The sequence below is a fragment of the Schistocerca piceifrons genome, chromosome 8 (genome assembly GCF_021461385.2).
Source record: "Schistocerca piceifrons isolate TAMUIC-IGC-003096 chromosome 8, iqSchPice1.1, whole genome shotgun sequence".
Taxonomy (NCBI): Eukaryota; Metazoa; Arthropoda; class Insecta; order Orthoptera; family Acrididae; genus Schistocerca; species Schistocerca piceifrons.
Genome location: NC_060145.1, coordinates 379,727,129 through 379,745,497, shown reverse-complemented (window position 1 = coordinate 379,745,497; position 18,369 = coordinate 379,727,129). Strand labels below are relative to the sequence as shown.

Sequence of the window (18,369 nt, the reverse complement as noted above, 5' to 3'; positions counted from 1 at the left end):
CGCATAAGCACTTTTAATATGAAAAACAAAAACAATCTGTTCAAGATTTCAAAGTGCCACTTTATTCGACCATGCACAAGCTACATTAAATACTTTTTCACTCCACAAAATGCTTTTGATATCTTGATACATCTCACGAACCATTGGCATGTTACTGGCGAAGCAAATATTTCTTAGTTCACTTTCCATGACTGCAGACATTCTTTGGCACACTAATATTGTAGTAAGCTATTAGAAATTGCAGATCATTAATATTTGTAACATTTTCATTAAAAGAACAGCAGATATGTGGAGGTAATCAGCAAGTACAGGAAAGAACGTCGAAAATTATATAGCGATTGAAAGTCATCCAGTGTGCTCCAAGCAACATCAGTCTGATCTCATGCTGGACACTCTCGGCAGGCAAATTTCATAAGCTCTTTCGCTAGGAGGCTGCAGCATCGCACACTGCGGAGTTTATCCGAGTATCTTAGCACTGCTCCTTACCTTGTCTTGTCCAGATGTAGACCTTGGCAGCTTCTTTTACTTCACATTAGATTCAGGAAAGATAATACAGCTTATCCTACGTGTTTCAGTTCTGCTTAACTGGCTTTTTCAGTAACTTGAGCTACCTTGTCTAGTTTTATACTTTAAATTTCATTAACGAGTTTTCTGAAGTGTTCGTACCTCTGCTCGAGCGTGCGAAGCTTCAATTGGAGATTCTCAGTCCATTCCGTCTGAATTAGGTAGTCGCAACACAATTTAACTGTATTAGTGCTTCTTGCAAATATTTTCAACTTACCTCTGAACCATTTTCGTTGTAGTCAGTGCCCCCTTACCACAAGCACACTGCTCTTTTACGAAAAATTGGCGTAAATTAATAAGTATGATGCACACTTGCCTCCAGCAGCTAAAAGGTTGCTATCCCAATGAGTTATGGGCAAACCTGGGGCTTAACGTGGAACCAGATCTTTCTTGTTCATTTGCAAATTTGAAACGAAAGTTGCAGTAAACAAGGGAGAATACTATGATCATCCACGAATGAAAGTGGCTGAACGCTGAATTTGTAATCCGACACCATTTCACATGTTTCATTCCCTAACGACAACTTCAAAGATAATACATCGCTGCAATTCTGTTGGAATATGCAAACTACTAAGGCGAATTCTTTACAGACGAATGGAAAAACTGGTAGAAGCCGACCTCGGGGAAGATCTGTTTGGATTCCGTAGAAATATTGGAACACGTGAGGCAATACTGACGACTTATCTTAGAAGAAAAGCGAAGCAGTGGTTGGGAAGGGAGTGAGTCAGGGTTGTAGACTCTCCCCGATGTTATTCAATCTGTATATTGAGCAAGCAGTAAAGGAAACAAAAGAAAAATTCAAAGTAGGTATTAAAATCTATGGAGAAGTAAAAAACTGAGGTTCGTCGATGACATTGTACTTCTGTCAGACAGCAAAGGACTTGGAAGAGCAGTTGAACGGAATGGCCAGCGTCTTGAAAGGAGGATGTAAGATGATTAACAAAAGCAAAACTAGGATAATGGAATGTAGTCGAATTAAGTCGAGTGATGCTGAGGGAATTAGATTAGGAAATGAGACACTTAAAGTAGTAAAGGAGTTTTGCTATTTGGGGAGCAAAATAATTGGTGATGGTCGAAGTAGACAGGATATAAAATTTAGACTGGCGATGGCAAGGACAGTTTCTGAAGGAGAAATTTGTTAACATCGAGTATAGGTCTAAGTGTCAGGAAGTCGTTTCTGAGAGTATTTGTATGGAGTGCAGCCATGTATGGGAGTGAAACATGGACGATAAACAATTTGGACAAGAGAATAGAAGCTTTCGAAATGTGGTGCTACAGAAGAATGCTGAAGATTAGATGGGTGGATCACATAACTAATGAGGTATTCAATAGAATTGGGGAGAAGAGGAGTTTGTGGCACAACATGACCAAAAGAAGTGACCGGTTGGTAGGACATGTTCTGAGGCCTCAAGGGATCACAAATTTAGCACTGGAGGGCAGCGTGGAGGGAAAAAATCGTAGGGGGAGACAAAGATGAATACACTAAGCAGATTCAGAAGGATGTAGGTTGCAGTAAGTACTTGGAGATGAAGCTTGCACAGGATAGAGTAGCATGAAGACCTGCATCAAACCAGTCTCAGGACTGAAGACAACAACAAGTAGAACCTTAACTATGATTCCGACGTTCCGTACAGCGCGAACCACCACAAACGGCCTTCACTGCCACCAGATGTAGTCAAATGTTCTCGGCGAATGAAGTACGTACCAAGGCTAAGAATACTGTTAAGACGCGATTCCTGGATAACATACTATCACGACACAAACTGAGCGAGCTGTTCCACTAACGAACATGTTTCTTAAACACAAACTGAATGGTAGTGGACTATATTTCCTGTGTTCAACAGACAGGTCCTTGCACGAGGTACAGGGCGGTGCAAAATACGTGTTAGTATTTTTCTACTGAGGTTTAACTTTATGCCGCACATTATTATTCTTGTGACACTGCTGCATTGTGGCTCAAATTACGGAGCTCACTCATCGCTGTCTCTCTTCACATTTCAAAACGTAAGCAGTCACGCTGGAACAGCGTTTGCTGATCGTAAACAAATTTTACGCAAATTATGGACGTATCGTTCAATAGTACATTCGGGCTAAGGACCATACATCCTTAATTACTTCCTCTGTGAGATTACAGAACAACACAGCACTGAAGTGTAATTGTGGTGACAATTTAAGCATCCTCTAATACAGATTGTGTGTAATGTTTTCCTGTTTTTCACAGGTTGGTGAAATGTTCTGAAAAGGCCAGGTCCCTAGACAATTCCAGGAATGGCCAGCTAGGACGACCAGGCTCAGTTGTAACCCAGGAGTGAGAAGCTTATTCAGTTAGAAGCCTACTACATCAACAAGGCATTCAGCACACCAACTCAGGATATCCTGATCCATTCAGAGAATTAAAAAATGTAATCTCCCCTCACAAAGTTCAACGGTGCCACCTTTGAATGCTGGGATGTGGAACAGCGAAGTTATTTTGGAAATGAGATGATTGGAGCCTACGTGGATGGGCAGTCTATGATTATCAGATCTGGTTTAGTCATGAAGTGCACTTTTATCTCCATAGGTACGTCTACAAACAAGACTGGCGCCACTGGACTACAGAGAAACCCCATTTCTAACTGCTGCTACACTTCAACAAAAAGTCACTATCTGGTGTGCTATCAGTGCACAATGCGTTATCGGGCCAATTTTTACGGAGGGACCTGTCACAGCAGACAGGTACTGAAACATGAATTTGCACCGTCTGCGCCACGCGGCCGAATGCTTCGAAATTGCTGGTTCATGCAGTATGGCACACGTCTACAAAATACTGCGGTCGTCTTAGATTTCTTTCGCGAGGCATTCACAGACCACATTGTTGCCCTAGACATCTTAGCATTCACGTGACATGTGAAATGGCCCCCTTACAGTTCCGTTCACGCGTGTGATTATTTCTTATGGTTTTATCTGAAGAACCGACTTCAAAGCACCTGCAACACTCCATGTTGGTACTGCAGTTTCCAGAGACTCGTGCACTATGTTTAGCAGAAAAACAATTCAGTTCAAGGCTCTGCAAACTCAATGCTGCAAAAGGAAAGCACTTTGGCTCTCAGCAACAAAATCCTTAGATAATAACGAGCATTTAAACGGATACAGGGATTAGTGAACACCTTGTAGCGAGACAATACCGTAACTCTCAAATCCACACACAAACTAAAAATATACCTATTCAAAAAACAGATCGAATTTGCTTGACGCTTCCTCATAATTTCCACTCCTTCCAAATTAACAATACCAGTGTGGACCAGATGCGTTGAACTCAGATGTATCGACAACAAAAACGAACGCAAAATCTCAGATTGGCAATCTTTTAAAGAAGATCTAAATTTATCGCGGACTTCAAAGTGAGATGCTTCTAGTTTCCACAACGAAACTGTCCCGAAATTAAGCAGAAAATTCAAAGAGATTCTGGTTGTACGTGAAGCATGGTAGCGGCAAGATACAATCAACGCCTTCTCTGCGCGATAGCAACGAACAGAAAATCTATGACAGCGCTGCTAAAGCAGAGTCACTAAAGACAGCCTTGTGACCTTTCACCAAAGAAGACTAAATATTCCAGAATTAGAATCAAGAACAGCTGTCAACATGAGTAATTTAGAAGCAGATCCTCTAAATAGGAAGCAATTTAAATCACTTAATAAAAGCAAGCCTTTGGTCCAGACTGTAGACCAATTAGGTTCCTTTCAGAGTATGCTGATCCAATATCTCCATACTTAACCACATACAACCGCTCTTTCGACAAAAGATCCGTAACGAAAGACTGGACAGGTCACACCAATATTCAAGAAAGGAAATAGGAGTAATCAACTAAATTACAGGCCCATATCATTAACGTCCGCATGCAGCGATATTCTGGAACATATATTGTGTACGAACATTGACAATTACCGCGAAGAAAACGATCTAGTGACAAACACTGATTTAGGAAACAGTTCTTGTTAAACAACCAGCTCTACTCCCACAGTATCGAGTGCTATCGACAAGGGATTTCAAATTGATTCCTCATTTCTAGATTTCCAGCAGGCTTTTGACACGGTAACTCTCAATCGGCTTTGAATTAACTTTGAATATCGTCTCGGTTATGAGACTGGATACGTGATTTGCTGTAAGAGCGCTCACAGTTCGTAGCAACTGACGGAAAGTCATCGAGTAAAACTCGAGTGATTTCTGGTGTTCGCCAAGGTAGTGTTGTAGGTATTCTGCTGTTTCTTACTTACATAAACGATTTAGGAGACAATCTGAGCAATCGTATTAGGTTGTTCGCAGACGATGCTGTCGTTTAGTGTCTAGTGAGGTCAGAAGATGAAAAATTGCAAAACTATTTAGAAAAGGTATCGGCGAAAATTGGCAATTGCCCTTCAATGGAAAGTGTGACGTCATTCCACATGAGAACTAAAAAATACCAGTTGAACTTTTCGGTTAGAAGATAAATCGGCCAAATCCGAAGCCCGTAAATTCAACTAAATACCTAGGAATTACAACTACGAACAGCTTAAATTGGAAAGAACACACAAACTGTTGTGCCAATAAATAAGGCTTCGGTTCGCCTTCCCCACAACACTCAGAAGATGCAGAATATCTACTGAAGAAACTGCCTACACTACGCTTTTTATCCTCTTTTGGAGTTCTGTTGCGTGGTATGGGATCCTTACCAGATAGAATTAACTCAGTACATCGAGAAAGTTCAAAGAGCAGCACGTTTTGTATTATTGAGAAATGGAATGTTACGGACGTGATACTGGTTGGGGTGGACATTAGAACAATTGCGTTTTTCGCTACTGCAAGATATCCTTACTTAAACATCGAGTGTAGAATTAAATGTCAGGAAGTCATTTCTGAAAGTATTTGTATGGAGTGTAGCAATGTATGGAAGTGAAACGTGGACGATAAATAGCTTAGACAAGGAGAATAGAAGCTTTCGAAATGTGGTGCTACAGAAGAATGCTAAAGATTAGATGGGTTGATCACATAACTAATGAGGTATTTAATAGAATTGGGGAGAAGAGGAGCTTGCGGCACAATTTGACTAGAAGGGATCGGTTGGTAGGACATGTTCTGAGACATCGAGGGATCACCAATTTAGTATTGGAGGGCAGCGTGGAGGGTAAAAATCAGAGGGAGACCAAGAGATGAATACACTAAGCAGATTCAGAAGGATGTAGGATGCAGTAGGTACTGGGAGATAAAGCTTGCACAGGATAGAGTAGCATGGAGAGCTGCATCAAACCAGTCTCAGGACTGAAGACCACAACAAAAGGTATCCTCACGAAATTTCAATCACCAACTTTCTCCTCCTAATGAGAAAATATTTTTCTTACGACGAATAACATAGGGATAAACAATCATCGTAGTAAGATAGCTCAGAGCTAGCACGGAATGACGTAGGTGTTTATTTTCCGACAAGCTGTTCGAGAGTGGAATAGAGAATTTTTGTGAAGGTGGTTCAATGAACCCTCTGTCAGGCACTTGTGTCATCTGCAGAGGATCGATGTAGATGCTGTATTAAATTTCATTTTGTCTATGGGATAAATGTGATAAGATTGTCACCCCATATGTTTTAGATGAAACTTTCTGATACATATTTTGCTTCTCCTTCGGTAACATGTGAAACTATATTGGTCTTGCGGATCTGTGTAAGCAGCAAATTATTCAGAAGGTGGAAGTCGCCTTCAAAGAAGGATGAACTCTTCACACGTCTATATCCGTTCCTTCCACTGTCAAACTGGCCATGTGGTTTTCCTGGAGTATGCTTACTGACTTATTTCCGCCTTCTGGCGGGGCACTTCTCGTCCACCACCACCACCACCACCACCGTATGCGGGACGATTGTCTATTGCAAACGGTGCCACTGCGTTCTTTCGACTCAGCTATAGTGGAAGAAAAAAGTATAATCACCAAATTAGAGAAAACAAGTCTGTCAGCTCAATAACGAACCGGTAATATAGCGCTTAGGAAAATAAAGAAAGGCTGTTGACTTCAAAGCGACATCTTTAGCGAAGATTAAGGAAGGCAAGTCGGTCCAAGAAACTTAGTTTTATAAGTTGCGTACATGTGATTCTTATTCAAACCGTTTGTATCTTTGTTAATTTATATTCTAGAATCTAGATCGTGCGTCCTTTACACGTGGGCGGAGAAAGGTTGCACTTTTCGATCCCTTATCGGCTCTTATCTAGGCAGTCGCTGATATAAAGCAGTGCTCTGCCATTCCATTTCCTCGTGAATGAGTCTGCTGCCTTGTTCCTCTGGTTTAAGAGACTCCTTGGACGGCGCAGAGAGGAGAAGGTAGGCAAGCTGCCTCGCGCACGCGTGTCTGGGCGGGTAGGCGAGGCATCACGTGGCAGGCAGGCCAGCCCATTACGTGATTCACCGCTTCCCGCGCCCAGCCGAACAGCTAACAGCTAGCTACTAGCCGAGCCTCTAAGCCGCCACTTACTCTCGATAAAGGAGGTCGCTGTACGTTCTCCATTTTCCGACATTTCTTTCTACGCTGCGATATACGGAGCGGGTCACTACATACCAGCAGGGCCGGTTTAAGGTGCAGGCGACAAGCGCCGCTTGGGGGAGGGGGGGGGGGGGGGGCGCGCGACAATCTGAGAAGGGCGTTAGCGCCGCCCACTGATGTGACGGAAGTCCTGGGATAGTTCCTAATATCGCGTCTAACCTTTTGCCTGACGTAGTTCAGCAACTTCGTAGAATGGACTCAAGTCGTTAGAACTCCCCTGCAGAAATAATGAACCACCTGTACAGCCTGCCATAATTGCTGAAGTGCTGCCGGTGCAGGATGCTGCGCACTAACTGAGCCCTCCATCACGTCCCATAAACGTTCCATGATAATGTCGAGCGACCTGGATGGCTAAAACATTCTACTGGATGATCTTTAAAGCAATCATGAACAGTTTTGGCCCAGTGACATGACATCGTTTGGCAACATTAAGTCCACTCAAGGCTGCAAATGGTCTCCAAGTAGCCTAACAACCATTTCCAGTCAATGAGCTGTTCACTTGGACCAGAGGACCCAGTGCATTCCACGTTAAGCACAATCCACATCATATAGCCGCCACCATCTTGCACAATGCCTTGTTGACAACCCGAGTCAACGGCTTCGTGGGGTCTGCGCCACACTAACCCTACTATCAACTACCAACAAACTGGGACTGATCTGACCATGCCCGTCATCTATGCTCTAACCGACATGGCCACGAGCCCAGGAGAGGCGTTGCAGGCGATATTCTGTCAGCAAAGGCAATCGCGTCGGTCGACTGCTGCCACAGTCCAGTAACATCAAATTTCGCGGCACTGCCCCAACGAGTACGTTCGTCGTACGTCCCACATTGATTTCTCCGGATATTGCACGCATTCTTGTTTGTCTATTAGCAATGACACTACGCAAACGCCGCTACTAAGTCGTTAAGTGAAGGGTGTCTGCCATTGCGTTGTCATAAGCGAGGTAATGCCTGAAATTTGGTATTCTGTGTACACTCTTCATGGTGTGGACTTCTGAATGTAATTTCCAAACGATTTCCTAAATGGAGTGTCCCATGCGTCTAGCTCCAACTATCCTGCAACATTCACTCTGAAGTTCAGTCATGCGGCCGAGTACAAGTGAGCTCCGTCAATGCACTGCTCTGAACGAAGCAGTCACACAGCAAATTGGTGTCATCTATTTAGTATACGCTGTGCAGCCCGAAAGTAGGTCTGAAGATCTTAGTGCTTCACTAGGATGGCCCTACTGGATGTGGTATGCCGTCGCCTTCCTCCGACATCTGAGCTGACTTACACGGTCACTTACAGGGAAACCTACAGTTAAACGTTTACTCCTCACCAGGGTGCAAATACACTTTTTCACTTCAATAAACATTGCCGGAGGCGGACCAAGTGATAGGTGAAAATCGTATGTCTGAACGGAGATTGAACCCAGGGCCTTTCGTTCTGTAGCCTAACACTATCACACCATCTGCTAGACACAGCTAAAATGTATCAGAGACTGGATTTGGCAGCCATTTCAGGAAGTTCTGATACATGGTTTTTGCGGAGACGGAAAACAGCAATATCGATCGGTGTTATGTTTCCCCTCCCAAAAGCAGACTGTCTAAGCGAAATTGGATGCTTCTTACGGTTGTCCTTCGCCGTCAAAGAGAACTTATTTCTCGAACGAATGTAAACGTGATCCATTACTCTGTTCTGATAAGAATCGTCCACCAGAATTGATTACCGAAAGAATCACGACATGACGGACTGTTGGCCGAAATTGCAAAGTAGTGCATGGCAACAGCACTTAATATTTTACGCACGTTGGAGACAAAAACCTATCAGCAAGATCGATACCACAATTGCTGACAGTGGAAAAACACGAGGGTGGCGTATTTGAAGCAATTCAAGCAAGAGCCGAAGGACTTGCGTCAAGTTGCCACGGCCGAGACAGTCTATCACCACATTCCTGAAGCGAAGCGCGACAATCTGATCAATTAATTTCTTCAAGTGAATCAGCTTAACAGGTCGGTAACTAAGCCTTTTTTGTATGTGAAGATTGTCATACGTAGTTTTTGGAGAAACGAAAACCGATCACCGGGCGGTACTACAGTACCGCTTTGACAAAACCTTACGTCAATTTCCGCGATTTTCACCACCGTTATGTGACAGGCTATACATCTGTAGATAATACCGCGAAACCACACAAAATAAGTTATGCACTTATACCACACCTCAATCTTCCGAATTGACTCCTACGCTTTCTCTTGTTAAATATATAGGTGGCTCTTAAGTAAAAATATTAGTCTTTAGCGAGACAGTGGCGCCTTTCAGACATTTTTCTTGGCGGTTATAAAATGGCCGGGACGTTGGGGGTAGAAACCCCTACAAGGGGACGATGTTGAAAATTTTGTTTTTCGAAAAAGGGTGCCCTTCACTCTTACACTGGTAGTTATGATAGGGGTTTTGTCTCACTATAAGCCAACAGACAAGTTATAAAAAGCTAGGTGTGTCGAATGGTCGACATTGCGTACAATCATTTCAATCTCAACCGTACCACGTAAAACATGTAAAACTTTACTGAAAAACGATTAAAATTTCAGTTTCGCACGTTAACGCTAAAAGCTTCGTTGATGCAGTTCACTGCTTAGTAACTGATGTTTTCATTTCCGCACAACTACGCGCTTATTTCCTTTAACTGCAGATTTCACTAACAACTGATTTAATTTGCTCTCAAGTACTGTAACTCATCACATTTATGAGGATTGTTTTTCCTCTAACTCGTTGCACAACTTTATTCCTAATTCCGCTACGTTAGTCACATACTAATAGCCTCATGTAACACCACATTTCAAATGCTTCTAATCATTTCATTTCTTTCTCCCCTATTGTCCACTTTTCACATTCAAACAAAGCTGTACCGCAAAAAGCTTATAAAATCATTTTCTGGTACGAAGAATCATATTTTCAAATATTAGCGGAATCTTTTCAAACCTCGCCTTCTGAAATTCTTTTTTTCATGTCTCCTTTATCCTCCGTGGGAACTTCCGATGTAGAAAAATTCATCTATCATCGTACCCCAAATTCAACATTTAACCAACCAGTATGTTCATTGGCTGTGCGCATTTGCTTTGCTTTATGTGCTTATTGTAGCTGTCAGCTGGGACACTTCCTTTCAAGACTCAATTCCCGTCAGTTTTTGACAACAGTAAAAAACAGACGGGAATTGAGCAGCGTCACGATTTTCTGTTCATGAAGAAACATCCAAATAGTTTTTCACTTCCCACATCTCTACATTATATAGTTTGTAACTACCAGACGATGAACTCTGGCTTTATCACTGATGTAAAGCGTCCGCTCATTGTTAAGAGCAGAACAAATCATATGCACGAGCATCAGAGACCATAGTTTGGAACCCTATGACCGCATGGTCTCTAAATATGATGATTATGAATTGATTATGTATATAGTAACATTTATAGTGTAATTAAACACTGACATGGAAACAAGCAAGGCATTTTATGCCACTACTTACTATCATTCTACGAGCAAAGAATAATGGGGCTGTACGTGGAAAGCTGATAAAAACACTAGAATTAGCAACAGCTGTAAACAATAAGGCCAAAAGTATGGGAAAGACAGGCTTCATTAACAACACGATATTAGAGTACACAGGGACGTAGTGCTGGAATAAGAGTGGCTGCAAGCCTGGAGAACCAAAACATGCAATTTAAGCACATTTAACTATTCAACCTTCAACACTAACCCCAACTTGGGAAAATACTGATCGAGCAAACTAAAACAACGTTTTTCTATGCATGGTTGTGAAATGACATCTTTTCCCTACTTTTTAAAAATTGTGTTAACTAGTTAATATACAAACACCAATCACTGTTTAGTGCCACGGCTTTCATAATACCAGAGGTAAAGCATCAACCAAGTTAAAATAAATCATTCATATAAAAAATTATGATCCTGCGATCTTACCACTAAATTTGGCATTCAAGTCTTTACACAACCTACAATCTTGGTATAAGAAAATGTAAAGTTAGTTTAAATACAGCACCGATTCATTTTTACCCTGGAAGAAATACGATATTTGAAAGAATTACAAGTTAAAGCTGATTAGCCCTGATGTAATTACAATGCCCTTTCAATGAAATCTTACAGCCGGCCGAGCGTCGTTCCCTACGCTTCTGATCAATATCAGACCGCCGATAAGCTGTTGTAGCGTCCTGCACGTTTGCTGATGACGTGTCGCCGCCGCTACCGTAATCTTTTGTCTCTTGACAGCTGCGTGTCTCAGCATGTCAAATAGACATCAGCATTTTCAAGTGATGTTACAGTGAGTTTACTCGTCAACACACTGCAGGCTTTTATGTTCAAAGCGTAATCTAATATCTTCGCTCACATTTCATATTCACAAACGCTTTGCTTCTTTGGACGTAAACTTAAAGCAAATCATGTCTCAGGCGGCTGTGAGGGGAAAAAGAGCCACTGACTACATCCACGCTACAATTTTACTGTTGGCTTACGAGTAAGATTGTAGAGCGCAAAAATAGTCACCGGGTCTGTCAGCGTCAAACATGCTGCAGCCAGAAAAACCATCACAACGCGCCTAAAAAACAAAAGTTATTACGAAATGTGATTATCATAAAAATTGTAACAATCAATTAAGCCCATAGTTATTTTACGACGGAACCGTTTCCGACGAGATGTTGTTGTGGTCTTCAGTCCTGAGACTGGTTTGATGTAGCTCTCCATGCTAATTATCTTGTGCAATCTGCTTCATCTCCCAGTACCTACTGCAACCTACATCCTTCTGAATCTGGTTAGTGTATTCATCTCTCGGTCTCCCTCTACGACTTTTACCCTCCACGCTGCCCTCCAATGCTAACTTTGTGGTCCCTTGATGCCTCAGGACATGTCCTACCAATCGGTCCCTTCTTCTAGTCAAGTTGTGCCACACTTTTCTCCTCCCAAATCCTATTCAATACCTCATTAGTTACGAGATCTACCCACCTAATCTTCAACATTCTTCTGTAGCACCACATTTCGAAAGCTTCTGTTCTCTTCTTGTCCAAACTATTTATTGTCTATGTTTCACTTCCATACATGGCTACACTCCATACAAATACTTCCAGAAACGACTTCCGGACACTTAAATCTATACTCGATGTTAAATTTCTCTTCAGAAAGGCTATCCTTCCCATTGCCAGTCTACATTTTATATCCTCTACTTCGACCATCAGTTATTTTGCTCCCCAAATAGCAAAACTCCTTTACTACTTCAAGTGTCATTTCCTAATCTAATTCCCTCAGCATAACCCGACTTAATTCGATTACATCCATTATCCTCGTTTTGCTTTTGTTGATGTTCATCTTATATCCTCCTTTCAAGACTGTCCATTCCATTCAACTGTTCTTCCAAGCCCTTTGCTGTCTCTGACAATTACAATGTCATCGGCGAACCTCAAAGTTTTTATTTCTTCTCCAGTGAGTTTAATACCTACTCCGAACTTTTCTTTTGTTTCCTTCACTGCTTGCTCAATATACAGATTGAATAACACTGGGGAGAGGCTACAACCTTGTCTCACTCCCTTCCCAACCACTGCTTCCCTTTCATGTCCCTCGACTCTTATAACTGCCATCTGGTTTCTGTACAAATTGTAAATAGCCTTTCGCTCCCTGTATTTTACCCCTGCCACCTTTAGAATTTGAAAGAGGGTATTCCAGTCAACATTGTCAAAAGCTTTCTCTAAGTCAACAAATGCTAGAAACGTAGGTTTGCCTTTCCTTAATCTTTCTTCTAAGGTAAGTCGTAAGGTCATTATTGCCTCACGTGTTCCAACATTTCTACGGAATCCAAACTGATCTTCCACGAGGTAGGCTTCTACCAGTTTTTCCATTCGTTTGTAAATAATTCGTGTTAGTATTTTGCAACTGTCACTTATTAAACTGATAGTTTGGTAATTTTCACATCTGCCAACACCTGCTTTCTTTGGGATTGGAATTATTATATTCTTCTTGAAGTCTGAGGGTATTTCGCCTGTCTCGTACATCTCGCTCAGCAGATGGTAGAGTTTTGTCAGGACTGGCTTTCCCAAGGCCGTCAGTAGGGGCCTTGTTTCGACTCAGGTCTTTCAGTGCTCTGTCAAACTCTTCACGCAGTATCGTATCTCCCATTTCATCTTCATTTACATCCTCTTCCATTTCCATAATGTTGTCCTGAAGTACATCGCCCTTGTATAGACCCTCTATATACTCCTTCCACCTTTCTGCTTTCCCCTCTTTGCTTAGAACTGGGTTTCCATCTGAGCTCTTGATATTCATACAAGTGGCTCTCTTTCCTCCGAAGGTCTCTAATTTTCCTGTAGGCAGTATCTAACTTACCCCTAGTGAGATAAGCCTCTACATCCTTACATTTGTCCTCTACCCATCCCTGCTTAGCCATTTTGCACTCCGACGAGGTAAGGGCCACGAAAGGTCGATGACTGCTGTTTTCAGCTCTCCACTCCCTGCACCTGCCGTTGTGGTAGGCTCCTAGAGCGCAGGGCGTTAAAAGAGTTGACGCAGTAATCCAAGAATAGGATCCACAGCTGATGTTCTGGCAGTTCGCCTACATCGGCGGTACGTCACAGTGGGCCAGCAAAATTTCGCGGCCAAGTCACCAATATCAATGACAACTCTCCCCACAACTTTCTCTGATGCTTTTTCATTGGTTGGCCGAGTAATAAGCTCCAACGACCGCATATCCTAATCACTTCACTTCAAGGTTACTAGTTACCAGACACGTATATTTGGTTTTACACGCTAAGGCATGCAGATAGCGTTACATTAGTTGCTCAGTGTACGGTTTGAAACCATTACTTCATCGACAAAATTTCTCAGGGACTATTCAGTATCTAGGTGGTATCCAACAACACTGCAATACTTTTTTTGAGGCTTTCTAGGATTCGACAAGTTATCCATACAAATACGAGCAGTTAGTCCAATCTTGTCTGGAATACATTTTGAGGGATGGAACGAGTTCAGTAGCGACAGAAAGACAACATCTGCTTTACGCTTCATTCATGAAAATGTGGGAGCGTTTAGTGAGCAGAAGGCCACGAGGGAACCACGTTGCAACGTACATATTTAACCGTTCTTCACGTACACGCGAATCTCCCATTGGCTCCGTTACAGCACCCTAGCGTAGAGAATGGCATGCTTTACTTGCTGACGTACAATCTGTGTGGAAACTAATTACATTGCTGTGTTAACTGACATTTTCCCACGTGGTCAAACATGCTCTATTTCAAACCAGCTAGGAAATTCGAAGACATTTTAATGCAGTCATTTCACCTATTTCACTGTAACGCTTTGCTTTCGGCAAATCCAGGTATCATCGCAGAAGTCCATTCCATTTTACTCCTTAATAAACCTGGAACTGAATTACAGTGAAATTGCTCGTTCTGAATTTTTAAGTGCGGCAACCGCCAAACAACGTGGGTTTCGCCAACAGTTCTTTATTAAACTTGATCGTGTTGAGATACTTCAACAATCTCTCCACTCGAACAGTTCTATGACTAGGTCAGAAACAATTCCGAAGAGGAGTGAATGCTTGAGGCTAACGCCACACAATATCTCATCTCATGGGGGGGTGGGGGGAGGGGGGGGGAATGAGTTCGTCAAGGTTCGAAATTTTTCGTCTAACACCAGCTGAATTATCAAGGTCTTCATAGGACGTAATAGTTTCAATTTATACCCCATTCTGGCTAATATCGCCCCAGTTTTAATAGTATTTTCTGAAATTTCAAGTATTTTGGAACGATGACTATCTCCCTGAGCAAGCTTAATTTGGATCTATTGTCCAATTAAGCAGTGTTATATTCAATACTGTGTGAACGCTGATCAGTGCATAATTTTTTAAGGCCTTATCTATTTTATATCTATTTAAACTATGTTACATCCAGATTTTTTTCAGCAGCCTATCTATTTCGCCACAAATATTTTACGTAATGGATTTTACTACGCATTCCCTAGAACACTTACTGCTAAAGCACGTTATCAGCAACGGCCGGATCAATTCTGCTGACGTTCATACCGGTAACGTTAGGCCTAACTGACACTGATGTTTCGTGGTACAATACACTTCTTGATTATTTTTGTTCTTGATACCAATACAATTTTGCAATGAAACATTAACAAGAAGTTATTCCCAGACGGCAGCAGAACATCTGAAAGGCTGAGTTCTAAATCCTACGACTGGGGCTAAGCTCTGAAAAAAACTTGAAAAATTGTCAAAACGCTACGACAAACTAACGTTCACAAAATGTATGATTCAATACTGTACTTCATTCCAGGTTCACAAGATGAAGCCTGCGCAATTAACATGGAATCATACTGCCAAACTGAAAACGTGTTCAACCAGAGCTTAGGACCTTCAGTTAAAATAACAGCTAGCCCATTACAATGCACCAGATGCTCAAGGATTGTGTATCATTAGGCTCTCTACGGCATAAGCATTTGTCAATGATAAAATTTTCATGTTCTATGGACATGAACTTTCAGTTATTTGACTACATGAGAAACAAGGCTCTCATTCTGTCACTAACAAATGCAGAAAAAAAATTGGTACTTTTGAGAGCTATTTGAAAAGCATTTTACACCACATCAAGACATTTGAAAATCTGGGAGTGGTGTAAGAACAGACATTTACACAGAACTGGTATCATGGACATTCAAATATATTACAGTGGAGAAAAGTGTTTTGTCGTATAGGAGATTTATACAGTGGGTAGAAGCGTTGCTTGCTGACTCGCAAATGACTTCAGATGGAAGAAGAGCCAGCAGACTTAACTTTTCCAACTATTGAAAGAAGATTCAAATGTTCGCGGAACAAACATTAGTACACAACCGAATAGCAAGCAGACAAAACGTTAAGAGCTTGAAAGAACAGTGCTTTCCAAAAAGAATCTTCAGACAAAGGGGTCAAAGGAAGGAGTGCAGGAACATTACAGATGGTAGGAACCGGTGCAAGGTGCTATTTCTTAAGACCTAAAGTGATCCACCAGGTTTGATTATTATGAGAACAGTGGAAGAACGAGAAAGGGCTTACGTAAACATTGTTGAGGACATGGGATAAAAGTGATTTTTATCAAAGTAGGCCATGGATTTAAAAACTGCAGCCACCATTGTTTAAATCAGTCCTAAAATGTTTGACTAAATATACTTAAGCCACAAGCTACATCAGCGCTTTTACGCTGATCTTAACAATTAAGGTTTTGCCGTGGTAACTGTAACCCCCATTTCAAAACTACTACTACTTCGTATTAAAAATACGAGTGAACTTTTTTGGAAAGACCTGCAATACAAAGCTACTAATATCAAGTGAAGAACTTAAATCATTTGTCAGAGTATGAACGTATTGCAAATTGACATACGGCTGAACACTTCGTCCACTTAGTATGTGATCAATATTGGTTTTGATTTCCGTTTGAGAATCAAAGCAGATGCTTAATAAGACTGAGTGGGTTTTTAATCTCCATTTATTCAGAGAAAGCAATCCTCTGTACTGACAATTCATTGCTCGGCAGCATACATACTCTCGATAACTGCTGGATTAGTACATGTCATTTCAAAGATCTGGCTTAACACTGCACATGTTTCGGAACATGTTCTGGCAGAAAATATTAGAAGATATACCGTGAGTGTTTCGCAACAACTAACTCCTACTTTATACTGCGCAAAACTTTGAAAGGGCTGTTACGTTTAGCACGAGCTCATTTGCTCATAGCGATATAACAAGTGGAATTGGCATACACTTACAAATACGAGAGCTCTGAGAGCTAAGTGGCATGCCTCCTGCACTTGAGACGTCAATTGGCGCTAGATTACTGTATGAGACTTAAAAATTCAAAATGACATCTGCTAAAGGGCAATCTACAATAAAGTTAAAAGTTTCTTTCCAAGATTTGGAGCCACAGTTTGGTTTGCGTAACACTCGCTTCATTACGCAATTCGGCATCGGAAATGTCACGACTGGGCGCAGTACAGCTTTTATTTCTTCAACAGTCTGGACTGGAAGTCGCATACTGCGAAATTTCAAATCCTCAGAAAGCAATTCGATTTTGATAGTACTAACCCTTCCTTGCGGACGTCTTCCATGGCGTATTACTATTCTCATCTCCGACTTTTTGTAACCATTACTTAGTATCAAAGTAAAGGAAAACAGTCTAAAATTTTACTGGAACACCAGGTTAAAAACTCAAGTGTAAGCTATTGCGTGTACAGCACTACTACACTTTATGTCACAACTGCTCTCTTCACTAAAAAGCATCTTTCGCCCAAACCAACAGTCAATTGCAATATATTTTAGCACACAGTTTAATCTAGTAAGGGGTTCTCTTCAGCAATTTAACTTTCGAGCTGCAATTTCTTCATGAATCTGCGGCACCTTGCTACTTGGCGTCTTTTAAATAACGCTATGTCTCACCTGTAGGTGCTCTTGAAACCGTATCGGTAACATCTGCGTCATGGTGGTTACAGCTGCATAGAGTCCACGGCGATATTATTGTGTTAGTAATAATAGCTCCTTTCCGAATGTCCACCTTACAACTAATCGCACTCACGACTGAAACTGCCACTCACTGCCACCCAACATGGCTTCCCACTGCCACACTGGAAATAGTCCTGCAGTGTATCACTGCGCACAATCCAAAGCACTCATCTCGATTCTTAAAAAGTAAGTGATGTTACTGTGCGCTAAATACTGCAGAAATAAATATAACTGTACAAAAGCGTTATCCTGTAAATATAGTTTCTCTATCAAAGACATCTGTCTCAGAAATGATTGCGGAAGCACACCCTTCTTAGAAACATGCCACATGAACACCTTGCGCAGCACGACAGGCATTTATTGATGCGAGGTGTTAACGAGTGACATGTGTTAGGGAGTTGGTAGTAAGAATTGCCGGTGGAAGTAGACATTTAGTAGTAATAGATTATTCTTTCTATGTGATGTGTGGTGCTTCACTTGCGAACTGTTGCATACTTCGATTTTTAATACTTTTTGTGTCTACTTCGAGCAATTAAAATACAGTAATAACTTAAACTTGAATTAATTTTAACAAGTAAGCTGTACACTCAAACCAACAGGCGATACTTGTCAAATTAATATATGGCACGGTAAAGTGAATCTGCTGCGTCTATCATTGCATAACGTACTTGATCATGCGGGACAAGATTACGTTAACACGGTAGTGCCAGAGTTTTTTGTGCATTTATGTCTTTCTCATCTTGAAAAAGAAGCGTTCAGAG

The 18,369-nt window shown here is 41.5% G+C and overlaps 1 protein-coding gene across 1 annotated transcript in view; it reads right to left on the bottom strand.

The window, feature by feature from the left end:
- LOC124711734 (clathrin heavy chain) overlaps positions 1-17,769 on the bottom strand; it is a 157,717-nt gene extending 139,948 nt beyond the window's left edge. The window contains exon 1 of the mRNA XM_047241945.1: positions 17,546-17,769. Within this exon, the coding sequence (XP_047097901.1) occupies positions 17,546-17,587 (42 nt within the window). The 5' untranslated portion in view covers positions 17,588-17,769. The remainder of the gene's footprint in view (positions 1-17,545) is intronic.
- Positions 17,770-18,369: the final 600 nt, after the last annotated feature.